Source organism: Leiobunum rupestre, chromosome 2, assembly GCF_980474605.1.
Source record: "Leiobunum rupestre chromosome 2, qqLeiRupe1.1.hap1, whole genome shotgun sequence".
Lineage (NCBI taxonomy): Eukaryota > Metazoa > Arthropoda > Arachnida > Opiliones > Sclerosomatidae > Leiobunum > Leiobunum rupestre.
The window spans coordinates 37008094-37026745 of record NC_143385.1 but is presented as its reverse complement, the minus strand read 5'-3'; the positions used below and the strand labels follow the sequence as shown (position 1 = coordinate 37026745).

At 35.3% G+C, this 18652-nt stretch overlaps 1 protein-coding gene across 1 annotated transcript; it reads right to left on the bottom strand.

The window, feature by feature from the left end:
- Nucleotides 1–1927: 1927 nt before the first annotated feature.
- On the bottom strand, nucleotides 1928–11101 carry LOC149957457 (uncharacterized). Its single transcript, XM_090167043.1, has 3 exons — nucleotides 11072–11101; nucleotides 2647–3218; nucleotides 1928–2585 (listed from the first exon to the last, which is right to left on the bottom strand). Exons 1-3 carry the CDS (start codon nucleotides 11099–11101, stop codon nucleotides 1928–1930), a joined length of 1260 nt encoding a protein of 419 aa, XP_090023169.1.
- Nucleotides 11102–18652: the final 7551 nt, after the last annotated feature.

The window sequence follows — 18652 nt, the reverse complement described above, 5'->3', positions numbered from 1 at the left end:
CCATTTAGTAAATGAATCTACGATGATGAACAGGTATTTCCCTTCTACGGGACCAGCAAAATCGGCATGAATTCTTTGCCATGGCTTTATGGGTTTTGGCCATTCTTGATGTTGAGATTTTGGCATTGGTGCCGATTCCTGGTAGACCGTGCAACTTTTTACTGTTCGCTCGATGTCTTCATTAATGTCCGGCCACCACATCCGCGATCTTGCTACCGCCTTCATTTTAACGATACCTTGATGAGTGCTGTGCAACTCCTGTAGCAATTTGGTTGACATGAGTTTGGTATAATTACTCGATTACTTCGCAGCAAAATCCCGTTGAAATTTGACAACTCTGAACTCTTTGTCCTGTAGACCTCCAAGGTGGATGACATTTTCTGTGTTGGCCAACCAGACTTCATATTTTTGGACACTCTGTAGAATGGGATCTGACTTCGTGAATTGTTCCAATTTATCGACTGTGATTGGGCCTTCGTCCATCCCCCGCATGAGAAATACGTACTCCACTGGTACTGGGGTCTTTTCCACCTCTGTTGGGAGCGGTAACCTGCTGAGTGCATCGGCATTGGAGTTCGACCTACCCTTCCGGAATCGTATTTCATAGTTGTATGCCGCTAACAACAAAGACCAGCGCTGAATTCTTGCTGCTGCATTTGGAGGAATTTGCTTGTTGCTTGCCAATAATGTTACCAGGGGCTGATGGTCAGTGTGTAAGTAGAAGTTTTTTCCGTACAGGTAATCTTTAAACTTGATTACTCCGAACACTATGGCAAGCGCTTCTTTCTCTAGTTGAGAATAATTCCTTTCTGCTTTTGTGAGGCTTCTTGAAGCAAAGGATATTGGCTTCTCAACTCCATCTCGTACGTGTGAGATCACTGCTCCCACACCAATTGGTGATGCGTCACAAGCAAGATGAACATCTTTGGCTATGTCATAGTGAACCAAAACCTTTGATTGAAAAATTGACTCTTTGACTTCACGGTAGGCTTTCTTTTGTTGTACTTCCCATTTCCATGGTGTGGATTGATGAAGTAGTTCATATAAAGGAGCTAACTTTGTGGCATTATCTGGTAGGAATTTTTGGTAATAATTTAACAAACCAATAAAAGAGCGTAGTTCTCCAACATTTTCTGGATCCGGCGCATCTCTTATCGCAACCATCTTGTCTTCTAATGGATGCAAACCTTTAGCATCCAATTTGTGGCCCAGGAATGTAACTTCTTTCTGTAGAAATTTGCGTTTATCTTTCCGCAATTTAATTCAATTCTTACATAATGTGCTGAGGACAGCGTCTAATGTTTGTAAACTCTCATCTTCGTCTTTCCCTCCGAGCAAAATGTCGTCCTGGAATGGTGATACTTTTTTGTGCCCGCTCAACAACATCTCGATGTGTCTCTGCAAGAGTGCAGATGATGATGATATTCCAGTTGGCATTCGCAAATATTCAAATAGTCCCTTGGTAGTGTTGATGACTGTAATGTGCTTCGATTTATCATCCAGAACCAATTGGTTATAGGCTTCTCGCATATCCAGGCGAGTGAATACAGTGCAACCAGCTAACTTGGTAAAGATATCTTCAGATCTTGGAAGCGGGAATACTTCTGTGTCAATAGCGGGATTGGCTGTGGTTTTGAAATCCCCACATATTCGAATTTCTCCATTGCTTTTCAGGACCGGTACTATGGGTGAAGCGAACTGAGAGAAAGGCACACTCTTGATTATTCCTTCCTTTACCATGCGACCCAACTCGGCTTCTACCTTGTCCTTCATATGAAAAGGTAAAGTTCTTGCCTTGCAAAACCTCGGAATGGCATCTCTCTTGACATGAAGGTGAACCTTGACACCTTCTGTTTTCCCTGACCTGGTGAAAATAGCTTTTCATTCTTTTCAAGAACTTGATTGAGAGTGATAGGTTGCTTTGGGTCTAGGTGATTGACAAAGTTGACAGATGGTAGTACAACCACTTCCGACCGCAAAGGTTTGGACCACTTCCTTTGACTAAGAGTATTGGTAATTGCGCAGATCTTCCCTCGTACTGGACATTTACCCTTGTACGCTTGAAGATATTGACTGGATGTCCCGAATAGGATTGGAGTTTCTTCGCAAAAGGTTGAACCTCCGGTTTATCTGGTAGTGACTGAAATTCATCTTCCGTCATCATGGCATGGCCTGAACCATTGTCCAACTCGAATTGAATTCTTTTGCCGTTGACCTCTAAGTGAACAATCTCCGGTGGAGGTGCTTCTTCATCCGCGTCCTCAAATATTATGTTGCATACTGGTACATCATATTCTTTTAATGCGGAACTTGATTCCCCAAGCTGATTGACTTGATTAACTTTTTCGAATTTGATCTTATCTGCCCTTTTGTACTCCTTCTTTGTTGGCCTTGGATCGGGATTCAAACATGCTTTTGCTATGTGCCCCACTCGTTGACATTTGTAGCAAGTGTTCATCATGAATCTGCAATCCGAATTCTTGTGTCCAGTTCCAGCGCAGCGTATGCACTTGTCAGTGGATTGTTGACCATTGGCCGGCTTCCATGTGTTTTCACCTTTCTTTGGACCATTCTTCGCTTGGCTTCTGTGTGATACGAAATTAACATTATTTTGAGCGAGCTTTCATTTCTTTCGTATTCCTTGACGCCATCTCCATTGCTTGTAACAGTTGGACTGCTTTGTCCAATGTGAGGCCATCTTCTTCAGCTAGAAGTTTCTTTTGCATCGTATCGTCATTTATACCCCAAGCCATTTTGTCCAGCAGTTCCTCATCTAAACGTGCTCCAAACTGACAATGCTCTGTTAATCTTCTTAGTTCAGCTACATATGTTGCCACCGACTCTCCTGATTTACGATCTCTCCTATGAAAACGTAACCTTTCTGCCATTCTGGATGGTTTTGGATTGAAGTGCTTCGTCAGCTCTGCAACTAACTCTTCATACGTTGGTAATATCAGGTTATGGAGAAGTGCATATGGTTTTGGGTCGAGGATTGTCATGAGTACTGCCCTTTGCTTCGCTACATCTGTGATGTCATTGACGAGAAAATATGCCTCCAGTCTCTCTGAGTACTGAATCCATGGTTCTTTGCTTGCATCAAAAGCATCTAGTCGTCCTAGAGTTGCCATCATTCCTTGTGGATGTAGGACTTCTTTGGCTGCTGAAACTATTGCTTCAAAACTTCCTTGGGCTTTAGAACTCCTCCTCTTTATTCCAGTCTGCGGTAGAAACCTCGTAGCTAAACCTTTGATAACTCATTGGTATCCCATCCCCGTCGCCATTTATTTGTTGTGTTCGTGGGACATACTTTAACCAATTTATACTCATTACTTTAAAGATTTATAATGCGTTAATTAAGGATTAAAACTTATATACAATATTACATCGTAAGTCGAGGTGAGAGAGTGCCCTCTAGCTAGCTAGGACCTGTCAATATATACAATTTAATACACTCCTAGCGCCCCCTGGCTAAACATTGAGAACTATGCTTATCTTATCTGAACAGTGATAACTATGCTTATCTTGTCTATCTCTTATCGATATACAACAAATAGTTTAACGAAAGGGTTAAAAATGGGGTTATAGGAAATAGAGATAGTTTGACTAGAGGAAGAAAAACGGGTATAAAGAAAAGATAAAGTTTGAAGAGAGCAGAAAAATCGGGGTAAAGAAATTAGTTTGACGAGGAAGAAAAAGGATGGTGAAGAAAAGATTGTTTGACGAGAGGAGGGACTTCTGCTGAGCCATCGGGATGACATAAGTGTCCGTTTCGAGAGTCAAAACTTTTAACGGCATAAATTTCTATCTGGGATATAATATCGCCAGGCTTTAAAAGTTAACAAAAAGGGCGGTTTGGACGCCAAATATCATTAACTAGAACTCCTACATTAACTTATTAAGGAAAATATTTCGACAAGGCGAATACTTAATCTTTGTAATAACAAATTTTTATTTCCGCGCGCTCCACTCAAGTCTTGTTCGAAAACGCCTGTTCTGGGATTTGAGACGCCCTAGTGTTGATAATTGTGAAATCTCATCCCTACGAGGAACTTCCTCCGACCGTTACCTCGCTTTAGAATCTAGTCACGAGAGCCCCCTTCTCACGTTGCAAACCAGTGGGTTGCCCCACCAAATACAAAAAGATATCTCCGAACCTTCTCGCTCGGGTCGAACGGAGCGCTGCTGCCATCTGACAGCAAACCGAGGTAGCTTATCAGCTGCGCGCGGCGGCGGCGGAATAACACTTTCGTTATGAAGTGTTAAATATAGTAGGAACAATTCTAAGAAAACCTCGTCTTTCCACTAAATTTTATCGATTATGGACATTATTTTGGGGTCCATTAGTAAATTGAACTTAAAAAATCGCATAAATTATTTGCTATTATTACTCCTTAACTCTCGCAAATTAACAATATCGTAATTTATAATTATATTAATTTAGTATATACTATTAAAAAGGCTTAGGCTTCAAAATTATTATACTTGCCAACTTTTTCTTAAATTTATTGCAAGTTCTTGACAACACCAGAATTACTAACCACCTTTGAAAGCTATTCATTTAAGTATGAAATTACAAATCTTACGGGTTATTCGTACGAATATGTCTTCAAGTATAAAATAAAGACGAGAAACTCGAGCCAATTAGTAATTTAAACGATAAAAATCCACCAAACTGTCATTGAATTATGAATTTAGTAAAATAATGTTAATAGGACCGTTTATTTGAAAAAGATCACGCAGTACTTCGGCAGAAATATGGTTTTGAGGACGTTTCGAACTTAAGAGTTTAAAAAGGTATAATACGCGGGCAAAATGAACGCGCTAAAAGGAAGGAGACAATAAAACACAAAATTAATGGGCTAATGGGGAATAATGCGCTAAAAAGTACATGGGTTCAGAATCAAACGTTTCCCAAACAAAATAAATATTTACAAAATTAGAAAAGTTAACTATTACAAAGAAACAAAGTTTTCTTTCATTCCCAAATGGTGTCAAGTCCCAAAATGAAAACGTTTTTCTTCCGTGACTCTATAAAGGCGATCACCATTGTATGATTTTTGGACGCGGATGGAGAAAACGTTGATATTCTGAACAAATTTAAATGGCGAGTAATTGTGGTATTTATAGGTCTGTAGGTTGATTCAATATAACTCTTAACTTAAAAGAAACATTTATTTACAAGAGCTACATTAACATCGCTCACTGTTCTCCCGCGCTCCCTTACATAACCCCGTTATCTCGTTTCTTATCGATTGATGGCGGGCCTGTATCAGATAGACTATAGTGGCGGTAAAATTTAAATATTCGATTATAGTTTATTTTATGAATAAAGATCTAGAATATTACAGTAATATGATTCTTGTAGCGGTCGCCTCGTATATCCCGCAAAGGTTCACGATATCAGTCACCCAGGTAACGGGCAGTGTTCCCATTGTAGACTTATCCGCAATCAGTGCAACACAAAGCGTAAATGACTTTGGAAGTTTTGCACGTGTAAGAGCCTTTGATAATGTAATAATTAAGTCATTGTTTACGTTTTCTGCATAAAGAAATGTACTGGCCAATTACATACAACCTATAGCTGCTGCACCCTACAGAGCGTAATGCGCTAATTCACGCTAAGAGCAATATATATTCGGTAAGGTATCTTAGTAATAGTTTTGATGGCAATAGAAGTTAGAACAATGGTATGAATTTAAATAAACTGATAAAAGTTTGGCTCATTTGGTCTATTTTTAAGCAAATATTTTAAGTCATCTGATATGAAAGTTGAAATAAGAAAATTATCCCTTTAAGATTCTGCTGATTCCAGATATTTGTTGAGCACTCGGGTAAGGACTACTAGCTGACTTAATTTTTTATATAAGATTTTTTGTTAATTTTCTGCATTGATTGACTAAGATCAATACGATGTAATTTTTGCATTAGCTTTTAAACATCTTACCGCGGCCCTCATACATTTTAGATCTTTATTTACGGTACGTATTCGCTCGGTCCACTAATAATGTCATAGTCCTATTTTATTGGATGTGCGTATTAAATGATAATAACCTAAACTTTATTTAAATAGGATAAACAAAGAAACCTTTATGGAGTTAATTACGTTTTTCGGAAATGCATATTATAACCGAATTTACTCGAGAAAAACAAAAACCTTTAGTGAGTAATGTTTTATGTATAGTGTATATTAAATGGTAGTATTACAAACTATTTATATTGCTAAGAAATAGCTTCTTTGTTTATGTATCTTTATATGCAATGCATATTAAATGATATTTTATAGAATCATTTATAAACCTAGTGTAAATAAAGAAACAGTTAATGAATAGGTGATTATTATTTAGATTTGGAGAAAAAATGGTTAATACCGCGCTTAAAGGTCCAAGCATGTTCAGCCTTATCGATATTTTACTCATGGGCCGCGTTCAGTGACGCTCAACGGAGGGGAAATTGTTAATTAACCGCTGATCTCCGTTTGCAATCGTGACGCCATGTCTGTTGAACGCTTTCTTACGATTGTTGTAAATTTTACAAAATTTAATCTGTCGTGTCGTCTGCACCTAGCCTCCCCGCGTGCTGTGACGTCACGATTGCGTTTATCAACAAAATAACCGGCTCTTCCAGCCACTTAATTCGTTGACTCTCCGTTTGCAAACGTCCCGTCAATCCTGGAAGTGAAAAAAGTCGTAGAGTGGCGAATGCGCATTCAAAGGTCCAACCGTTTGCTGTTACTGAACGCGGCCAATCTCAGGGTTTTTTCATTACAACTCATAAAAAGCTCTAGTACAGAAACAGTTTTCTGGGGCACTTTTAAAGGTAACTATTTTTTAAATTTAAATCTATTAAATATATATTTATATTATTTTCGTAAAGGAAATGAAGGAAGCAAATAAATGTCTTTTTAAAATTAATATTGTTTAAAAATACTACAAGTTACAAGTAAACGGCCATCATAGTTTAAGGATCTCTATAAAAATGCCCGTTAACCGATGGGATACGATCAAAAATGAAATCCATTTCCCCTTGCAATAGCTTGGATGAAAATCCCTCACAGCTTTTCAATAAAAAAAAGGGCTGATCTTCAACACGGATTTTAGGTTTTGTTAATTACGTTCTAGCTGCTGCATGGGTAATATATGTTTATTTAAAGAACACCTTCCTTTTCTACAATCGATTTTCGATAATACCTTTTTTAGCCAACTGCAACTGCACGGATTTTAAATTTGGTTTATTACTACCCAACACGCTGATTGATGTAACGTCTTTACCTGAGTATCTTTTCAACACGCAATTTTCGAATAGTCACGAAGAAAGGTTCCTTCACCAACCACCACCGCGTACATGACACAGATTTTAATTTATTTCCATCATATACCAACTTACTGCACGATGAAATGTGTGTCTAAGCTGCGGTTTCTATAAGCAAGTACTGAGAAAAATAAAAGATTCTAGCCTTTGCAAATTAATGTTGGTGCATGGATAAGATCTAACCTTAATGAAATCTGGTTATCGAACTGGTTTGGTTATCAAACTAAGAAAAAATTATTGACAAATTGCAAATATACAGGGTGTTTCGAACTAGTCTGTCAATAACTTAAGGCCGTATTATTAAGGTGAAATGATATTTCACGTTAAAAATAATTCTACTTTTGTTTGCAACTAGTTGAATATTTACTTTTCCACTTCGTTTGAAAAATTAAAAAAAAAATAGATTCAACATTAAGAAATGTATTCGATTGAATTGTTTATTATATAAATATATTTTTACGAAAACCTTTCTCCGTGAAAGGCAATTTCATTAACAAGATTACGATTTTTTACAAAATTTGTGAATTTTAGATTAAATAGTTTTCCAGTAACGTTGCAGTTCCAATTAAATTGAAACATTCTGTAAGTACTTCCTATTTTGGTAAAACTATAAATATTTAATAATTTAATAATACCCTAATAAAAAAGCCAAATATATTTTATTGCGTATAATATTGGTAATATTTCTTAATAGCGCGTTATTAAATAACGTATGTGAGTAGGACATTTCTGACAAGAAAACTAGCAAAGAAAACTAAATATTTTTTGTGGATATCTGCATTTCTTTGAGGCAGTAATCTGATTCTCTTAATCAATTTGGTGAAATGCAAATGTTTCATCAATTTTTATAGCAAAATTGAAGTTGCAAATTCTATTCCCAACGGTTTAAGGGGTTTTCTCCCGAGTTCTTCGGTTTCCCCTTCCACAACAACTTGTTGAGGTTAACGGTAATAGTGAGTGTAGGGAACTGTTACCCCGAATGGCATGAAGGGCTTGACACCACCCTCTAAAACATTGTAACCCGGCCACCTGAACGAATGGCTTTAAAAGTCGCTAGATGACTTAGGCTGATTATTGATCATTATTTAAAAATTTTAGTAGAACATTTTTAATAAAACATTTACATATGCATATCTTTCTTTCCTCTAGGGCCTAAAATCAAGCTTTTTAGCTTTAGGGAGAGGTTTTTGAATTCCTCTTACTTAGAATTCTTTTAAATTAAACTTAAAAAATATACGCAGCACTGTGAGATAAATTATTTTAATAAAATAAGTTAAAGGGATTCTTTGGAATCCAGTTTTCATAAAAACCTGTACGGAGCTGCTGGCTCCCACGAAATGAAGGGTGGGCACCACCCTCCTACGCAGTGTAGCATGGTGACTTATTTAAAGGCATTAAAAGTCACTATCTGGCTTTAAAAAATTCAAAAATAAAGGTTTTACTGCACGTCAATCTAAAAACTAATTCAACAAAATTAAATTTTCATAATAATGAACGGTGAACAAACCGAAAAATAATCAAGAGTTCAGTACCGTTAGTAGTTTATCGTTGGACCATTTGAAATTATCGTAATTGAGACCAACTTTGGTTTTCTAACTTTTTCGTTAGGAAAGTAATATAAAAGCTTTCCTATAAAGTTTTACAATTATTATTCTGTAGGGTTTTTCGAATATTTTGTGAGCACTGTAAAAGGAAACAGTTCCCTATTCAAACTTTCTTCTGTTTTAAAAATTTGTAAAGTTCTTCTTTCGGATTGAATTAGTAGCGTTTATTCCAAATTGAAATCCTAATGGTTGCAGGCAAAGATAAAGAGATTTCTGTGGCGCTGGTTAAGGTGAGTGTATGGCATTTCTCAGATTATGACGAGTTATTGGTAAAAAAATGGATTTGTAGGGACTACAGCGCTTTCCTAAACAGCATTTGTTTAATCAGCATTTTCCAAAACAGCGTTTTGTCAAAATAGCGCTTTGTCATAACTGCGTTTCTTTATACAGCGTTTCCCAAAACAACAAATTGTTCAAACGGCGCTTTGTCATAAAAGCGTTTCTTTATACAGCGTTTCCCAAAACAACAAATTGTTCAAACGGCGCTTTGTCATAGCGGCGGTTCTCAAAACCGTATTTTGTCGAAACAGCGTTTCCCAAAACGGCGCTGCTTTCTATAGCACTAATAATATAGGCCTATTGTAATACATATTTTTCTGGAATTTCGGCAAATTTCATTACCTAATGGTTTCTGCCGATAGTTAGTATTGCAAACTTACCTAACCTAACCTAACTCAACCTAACCTAACCTAACCTAACCCCTGAAGTTCAAATGTATGTTATACATTTTCCATCGTCAATTCATATAAATTTTAAGAAACCGCTGTCTTGACCAAAACCGCTGTTTCAAAATCGCTAATTTGAGAAACGCTATATTAAGAAACGCTGTTTATGAAAAAAGCTGTTTTGACAAACCGCTCTACTGAGAAACGTTTAACCAAAAAATGCTGACTAAACAAAACGCTCTTTAAACAACCGCTGTTTTAACAAAGCGCCGTTGCAACAAAATGCTGTTTTGAAAAACGTGCTTTTGAAAACGCTATTTTAACAAATGCTATATTAGTCGAGCGCTCTATTCCCTACATACCAAAAAAATGTGTCTCAGCAACTTAAAATATTTAAATTTAGCGGTAATTGATACAATTTACAATTTATATATTATTCACAGCGAGTGTGTTTATTAATAAGACCTATACTAATTGGAAGTAGGCGACAAAGTAAAATGATCTTGGGTATAATAACGATCTAGACAAAGAAAATAATAATATATGATCTCTCTTGCACACAACAATTCCTTCGTTCATATTTCTCACTAGTCCTTTTAGTCAAGTAACTTTTGTCCAAACTTCGGGAACATGGTTACCAGGCTGAAATTCTGCAAGAAATAGGCGCACAAAAATTTTTTTGGTTTAATATCTGCGTTTGTATTGTATTCACGGCTATAAACCCAATTACGAACGTTAGGGCCCAAACAAACAGATTCCAGTGCTTCGTATGAAGTACACGTGTGGCTTATTTAGTCAAGAAAGGCACCAAAGTGTAAAACGCCTTAGCTAGAAAGCATTCTTTGGTTTAGTGAGGTTTGGCAAATATTTGCCGGTGCCAGCGATTTTGGTAGATCAATTTCCTAAAACAGAAATTATTTTTAATGAAATACCTTTACGTCTGTTCACTATCAAATTAAATAAATTTTGACATTATAAATAAATTAGTGAATAAAAGATTATAAAAACGTTTTGGTGAAAAATGTGAAACTATTATTTGGTTTGGTTTTATAACTTTCAACCTGGTTTTGTTTTACGCAAATGAAAATTATATAAACACTTAAACAAAAAACTATTTTCAGGGTGTGGATTTTTTATTCATCCCAATAGATTTATCTACGGTGCCTCTAAGTTTGATCAACGGTGAAGACGGTAAAAGAGTTTGTAGCGTTATGAATGTTCTGGCTTCGTCCTCATTACATCTGCTTTCGTCTGTGCCTCTTTTAAAAACAACACCTTCGTTAGCGTTTATTTCAATGGACCAGGCGGTAAGATTAAAGAAATGTTATTTTTCTTCAAAATAATAAAACTTTTATTAGATGAAATGGATGAAATATGGCTGTCATAGCTTTTCTATGCATGAATATAAAAATGTGCTTAAGCTCAAAAACCTTTAAATGGACTTCACAATATATTTTAAGAAAATACCTAGACGAAGTTTGGAAATTAATTCACCTTTTCTTCTTTGAACGTAATGGCATTCATTTAACTTTTGAAATATTAATGGCTTAATTTCGAATTAACTTTTCAGCCTTAAGTAAGTCTTTACCTTTTGTCAGTTGGCGAATATTATCGGGCACTTGGCTGTTGGTGCTGGTGGTAATTTACGTCGAGATGACGAACAGATTGCGATCCGACTATTCAGAAAGTGTTTACGACACCGTCGATTCATTTGAAGATTTTCGAAAACCAGGAAGAGATCAAATATTGATCCTCGCTGATTCGCCGGAAGAAATAAAGATCATGAGCGAGGTAAGGAAAAATACGGAAATTAGTATTTTCATAAACCTACAAAATACTTGACTTATATAGATATTTAAAAGGATAATGAAATCCCTATTAAACCTATATTTATTCTTTTTCTAATTCTAAAATAAGTACGAAAATGGTACTTACAAAATGTTATTGATTAAATTCAATTTTTAATTAAATGAAAACTTCAGTGTAAACTGGCTGTAGCAGACGTCGGCCGATTTCCACTGTATTTTGCCGCCGTCAATATTCATATAGGGTAACCAATCGCCGCTTTTTTCGCCCCTCGAGCCTAGCCGCCAATAAGAGATCTCAATTCCCAAAACCGGAATTTTGGCATTCTTCACTTGCTTATTTTGCTAAGCCCACTTTAAGCAACTTCAGAATTTTCGCCAAATTGTATTTATAAACGTAATAAATGCTTTTAAAAAGGTTATTAAATAGTAATTGGAGGCAAAGCTGAAGATGGAAGAGGAAAATTTAGGTGCGCAGCCATATAGGTTTGAGCCTAGAGCAGCCGAACATAGAAATAGAGGTAGAGGTGTTGACTCTGATGAAGAGCCTGAGGTTGAGAATGAAGTTGGTGTGAACCCAAATAACGAACGAATTGGGAATACTAACTGGTTAGTAGTCTAATCTATTGTTATGCCCTAAACCTATATAGCTCTTTGATACCAGAAATTAACAAAAAAAATAGGTGCAGATGTAATAACTGTGTTATAATGCCAACTGTGTCAGAATGTTTTTGCTGCCAGGAGGTCAGGCAAATCCGAGAAAAGGCTGTTGGTCATGCATGTATACAGACCTTTCGTAAATTTGTGGTTAATTGTACTGACATGGATGTCCTAGAAAACAATTACCTATATCATGTTCAGCAAATGAACGATAGAAATGATTTTAACATTCATGAGTAAGTTTGTCAGTAAAACTATAAGTCTATAATGTTTCTCAATAAGTGTGTTATTGTAGAAATATTTTACTGAGAGATATTCATAGTGACTCCATAGTGGTAAGAAAATCGCACCCTAATAAAGCGCTGTTAAAAGCTATAAGAGGTACTATAACAAGGGGATGCAAAACAATGCAGAAAGCCCATTATAGTCTCTCTTGTGATTACCTTTTGGTAAATATTTGGAATACAAAAAATAAGAAGTGACAGACTTAAGAAACAATATTGTAAACTTATGGTAAAACCATATCTTTTCCCCACAAAATTAAACGTTTAGAGGATACTTATAGGAAATATAGATATATAGCCTACAGAAACGATATATATGTAGTTCATGGCAAAATGGGTTTACGTAGGAGGACACCGATTCCCAGCTGCGCAGTTGTAAAGATCCGGGAATCTTTCCCAGAGGAATCTGGTGAATACACCGGATTTAGGTATCCCCGATACCAAGGTTTCTGAGTTTTCATAGTGCTTATAATACCTAATTTTTTCATAATTTCCGTAATTTTTGTAAATAATTCCTTTGTATTATAAGTCAGTCTGATGGTATTATCATATTATGCCATTCATAGTATTTTTGTTATAACCCCTTCATTATCCTTAAATAATTCCATTATATTTTTAGTATTTCTTAAATAATTCGTAGTATTAGTTAGTGGAATTATTAAATTTTTGTTATTGTCCAATTTTCATATAAATAAAATTTTTTGGCACCGTGATCAGTAGTTATTGTTTAGAAAGGTAGGCCAAATAAGTGGGCTAAAGTATATTATTAATATTCTTAAACCTCTTATTACCCTTAAAGGCCGACTACATGATTTTTCCATGTACTCTCTTCAATTGGAAGTAGGCTGACTGCATAGCATATGTGACTTACAACCAACCTACTTCCAGTTCAAGACAGAGTACATTGAAAATTCATGTAGGTGCCTTTTAAGCTACCATCAAATATTTTATTTTATTCTAAATCTTTGCCCCCCTGAGGATTTAGGAGCACTCTGAAAGCTTGTGCCTGTACATTGTGGGGGCCCTATCTAGTATCTAGGCCTCATTTTCAATAATATAAACTTGGCCATAAGTTGGCCTCCCGCTGTTATATTACTGATTATAGAGAGGGTAAAAAAATTCTTAGCACTGCTTTTGGGTACATGGTCATAATGTTAATTTGTAATTTCTCCTGTTATATTGTCATAACTGTTTGTTGTAAATATTGTCATTTTTTACTTGAAAATAATACTTTTATTAAATTGTTATATTTGCAAGTCTGAAATTTCATTGAAATCTACTGCGTTTTTTTGCTACATTTTGGTCCTTATCAACTCCTTTTGAATATTTAGCAGCAAGAGTTTCTGCTTTACATGCTGGTGCCATTAGGGTACTGCCTTTAGATGCTTTCAATGCATTTCCATATGCCATTTGTAAAAGATTATCAACATATTCTGGAAAAAAAAAGATTTATTGTGAATGGGCTAAGTATCATATTTATTGCATCACTGGAAAAGTTTAAAAATACCATATGTGTTTTCTTCCAAAATAACCTTAGCAGTTGGTTCTCCAGCCTTTGCTTTTGGGTAGGCCACATAATACTCTTCTTCACCTTGCTGATTAAGTCGTTTCGCTTTCTGTCCATTTTCATTAAAATGAAGGGCTGCTAGATATGTTCTTGGAAGGAAATAAATGTGAAATTAATATCAAACAAAATCAAAGTTTGAGTTAACTACCTAGATAGCATCGAATCTTTATGAAAATGGATTATTTTTGGTGTAAATGAATTCAGCACCGAATGGAAAACCTCCAATGAATAAGTTTGATATTTCTGTGATAACTGAGCAACTGCGGCTAGAGTATTAGGAGCAGTGATAATAGGCAATATTTTTGATATGTGATGGATTCTGCATATGAAATAATATTTAATTGGATTAAATTATATACAAGGTGTTTTATGGGACATAAGGAGTAACAAGAATGTATTTATTTATACCTAGGGAGAATGTCTATGCAGAGCCGTTTTTTAGCGTTTCTCTCAACCGTTAAAATAAACCCAATCGTCCCATTAATTCATTTGCTCCGTAAAATTTACGTTAGCCGATGCAGTAGAATCAAAAGCGGGTGACGTTTTGACTTTCCCTCCCCAAGGCATACCCTCCATTCTCCCCTCCCAACTTGTATGTCGCTTGTAGCATTCATTATGAAAAAGGTTCGAATCAGTAGGGTAGCAAGGATTTCGCTTCAGGAGGGGCACACAATGAAAATAAATGAGTAAAAAATTTGTACCCCCCTGTGCCCTCCCCTAGCTACGCCACTGGTTTGAATGTCACACTTTAGTAATTATGCTACTTTGGTATAACATATTTCTTACCTCTGCTTATCCAATATCTCTCATCCTCAGTGGATATCTCATCATGCAGACAATTTGGAAATTCTTTAGTGTGACCCTTATGTACGTCGCAGATATGGTTAAGTAGGGAAATCCATTTACCAATACGTTCATCCTTGGTTTCTGACGAGCGAGCTACCCAATACACGTGATTGATAATCGACTGTATCCAAAACCCCAGGTCTTCACAACCCTTTATTTTCAATACTGCCCTTAGTTTCTTCTTTAAATCTAAAAAAAGTATTTTTTAAAAATAACTTAATGATGGTTGAAAACTTGAAACCATTGAAAAATATCTACTTTTAGCCACATGTCAGTTGTCAAATTCATGGGTAATTTCTGGGTGTTTTTTCCTTATATATGCTGTAATTGCAATGTGTCGATTTGTTACTAATTTTCCAATTTTAACACCTTTGTCACTGAAAAATTTTAAGCCTCTAATTAGGCCTTCAATTTCCATAGCGTTAGAGCTCGTGACTTCAGTTGATTGTACAAGCTCAATATGAATGATTTTTCTAGTTTCTCCTATCATAAAGTTCTACATCTCGTATTTAGCAGAGAAACCTAAATGTACAATTTAAATATTTATATTTCAAGGTTCATTTTATCAAAGAATTAAAATTAATAATTAACCACCTGGCGAATCTGCCCTTCCATCTGCGCAGATATTTAGGGGTGTTTCTTTCACTTTTTCTAACAGTTTCTCCTGTTCATTATTCCATAGCTACATGTATGAAATTTAAAAAGCAAAATTAATATACAAATAAAATTAAATAAAAAAGAATAGATAGCTTTATACTTTTTCTATTATTGGAAGAAACATTCTTTGGTAATAGAAATACATTCTCAAACTGAAGCACTGGAGTTTAAATGGTTTCAAAACCATCAAAAATTTAGTGGGCAAAGCTCCAGAAAAGAATATGCATGCAGCGAGTAAATAATTTCCCCAAGCTGTTTCACCAAATTTTGGCTGGCTTGACCATTTAAAAATGTGGCCATCCAAGCATTGTGTCTCAATGCTCAGAAAAGAACCAGAAATTCTTCGTTTAAAATTTGATAATGGACTTTTATGGCATACATGGCAAATTTTGAAAAGTGCGAAGAGACATGATGAAAAGACAATAAACTCATCCTCAAGATGAGGATCAAGTTCAGATGGAAAGGTCTCTCTATATATAAAAATAAATATAATACCTTAAAAAATTTATTCAAATTTAATATCATTTCAAATAAATTACTCGGAAGATTCAAAGTCCTCATCAGTCTCTTGACTACCAGTTAAAGTCCCACTGTTCACTTCGTAAGTAGGATCAGTAAGGTGCGGGTCACTTTTAGTTGATAGAGTTCCTTGGGAAAAAGTAATAGGCTCTGGGAAAGGTTCTTCACGAAAATCTTCTTCTGGTTCGGACTCGTAGGTATCAGGTTGATCCACAATTGGAGTAGAAAAACATATAGGGGAGGGAAATGGTTCTGTAAAACCTAAATCTAAACAAACTAAGTTGTTATGAATTGTAAATTCCAAGTTAACTTTATTTTTACCAATTGGAAGGACCATGGTTCCTATGTCTCTTCTCTTTGGTTCTGAGGTTTGAACAGCCATCGATTTATTAGTTTTCTAAAATCAATTCCATTTATAACATAAATAAATTTTACAATAAAGAAGAAAAAAATTTCTTACCCTAGAGGCATAGGAATGAAACTCTAAAGCCTGCACTGAACTTTCAGCATCGTGAAAACTCAAGTCCAATCCGTGTGAAAGCAAAGGCAGTGGAACATTCTCTATACTTTCTTCTACATTTAATGCTTTTGGATTTTATATTGGTTTGGGGATTGTAGCCTCTACAAAGCTTGGTCCAGCATCAGGGTCACTAAGTCTCAATCTTTTAGACTGGTTAAGATCATTATTTAAATGTGGTACTGATCCACGTTTAAGACGTTGTTTTTCACCAGCAGCATTGAAGTTATAAAAGTGATCAGGGAAGTGATTGGAACATACTGTTAAATTTACTGGAGGAACCCAATCGTCAGATCTCCCTAATATTTTAATCCACTGACTTTTAATAGTAGGATCATTGGGAAATCTATGGAACATTACATTATGTCCTTTTGTGTTCTGGCGAGAATTATTACAGTCAAAAACTGCACATCTATCTCCAGCAGACATCTGTATTTGTAGAAAAATACTGTTAGACTGATTTGTTCGGCCACTGTTAAATAATTCTCATAAAATTAATCTCTTACCGATGAAATTGAACTGATACAGCTTTAATTACTATTCAATAACCTTTATAAGCTTTTTGAAAGCACTTATTATGTTTATAAATACAATTTGGCGAAAATTCTAAAGTTGCTTGAAGTAGGCTTAGCAAAATAAGCGAGTGAAGAATGCCAAAATTCCGGTTTTGGGAATTGAGATCTCTTATTGGCGGCTAGGCTCGAGGGGCGAAAAGAGCGGCGATTGGTTACCCTATATGAATCTTGACGGCGGCAAAATACAGTGGAAATCGGCTGACGTCTGCTACAGCCAGTTTTCACTGAAGTTTTTATTTAATTAAAAATTGAATTTAATCAATAAAATTTTGTAAGTACCATTTTCGTACTTATTTTAGAATTAGAAAAAGAATAAATATAGGTTTAATAGGGATTTCATTATCCCTTTAAAAAAATAATCCTTCATCTATTAGAAAATAGAGTTCGAAATAGCAGACATATATATAATTATTGACATTTTACATCTTAAGAGAATCACACCCTTTACTTAAGCGTTTAATTTTAGGTCATTAACGTGTTCCCTAGTCCAAGTATCTCTTGAGCGGGGAAAGAGGGTCCGGTAATAGTTTGTAATTTTGAGATGGGTTATTTTTCAAGAAAAACACTTTATTGAAAAAAAGTTAAGGTCTCATTTTAAAACAAAAAATAAGAGAAGATATTTTATTACAATAGGCATTTAATAAAACGCAGAATTTTAAGATTTCAAGCTTGTTAAGCCATGTTGAATAGCTACAGTAAAATTCAACAATTGTTATTTTTCTTTAACCTAAAATCTCCAAAATATAATTTGGTCAATTAATTAATCTTCTTCCAGGGTTTACAGACTCTTTAACTAATTTTTTCAAATTTGTTTCTTATGCTTTTATTTAAGATCATATGAAATTGAAACAAAGCGAAAAGGAAACAAAATAGGGATTTGGTAGCACGATGTTACGCCGTACCTTTGGCTATGGCTGCCATGCTGGAAATCTTTTTTTGCCAATTGGAAAAAGAATTGGTGTTGTATTATATACGTCATGCTGCTAAGTCCCTATTACTGCATAGTTAAGAAGGAATAGTTATAAATACGTACAGCTCATGTTACTCTTTAATATTTGAAAGGGACACATTGCCAGAAGCCATATTTTGAAACACAATGCATCTAGACTACCTATAATAGAATTTATGTTTGGTGATTGGTTGCAAGAAGTGGCCGACGACGACAAAATAATGATCACGAACTATTGGTATTTGGTGCTCAAACTGTTGGAAATGGCGAAGAATAATGATTGGAAAAGTTTGAAGGACGTATATGGAAAAATTTACATGTCTCCAATTTTATCAGAATCACACATGGTTTTTCTTGCTAACCACAATTTCTCGAAGAACCCATTATTTGAAACTGTGAATAAATGGTAAATACAGTTTTCCTTTTTTTCGAAGATATGTGAAGGGCTTCAATTTAAATTATATATTTTTTTATTAGAAATATGATAGTTTTACCTTAGTCGAACAATATATCTGCGAAAAATAATGTAGCAAAAATCAATCCAATCGAAAAGTTCGTTGAACTTTAGGACGTTCAGTATTTATGAGCTAAAGCTACTACACGTCCATTTAGATTAACCGACTAAAACCTTACTTTACAAATCATTGAAAAGTAACGAATGGATACCGAAAATTATGATGTAACGAATGGATACCG

Excerpts from the sequence above, each read along its gene's own strand:
- LOC149957457 (XM_090167043.1), bottom strand. The coding sequence starts at position 11,101 with ATGAATGCCATTACGTTCAAAGAAGAAAAG. Across the intron at positions 3,219-11,071 it reads TTACGTTCAAAGAAGAAAAG|ACTGGAATAAAGAGGAGGAG; the intron begins GTGAATTAATTT and ends TTTCTACCGCAG. Across the intron at positions 2,586-2,646 it reads TTACAAGCAATGGAGATGGC|AAGCCAAGCGAAGAATGGTC; the intron begins GTCAAGGAATAC and ends CGTATCACACAG.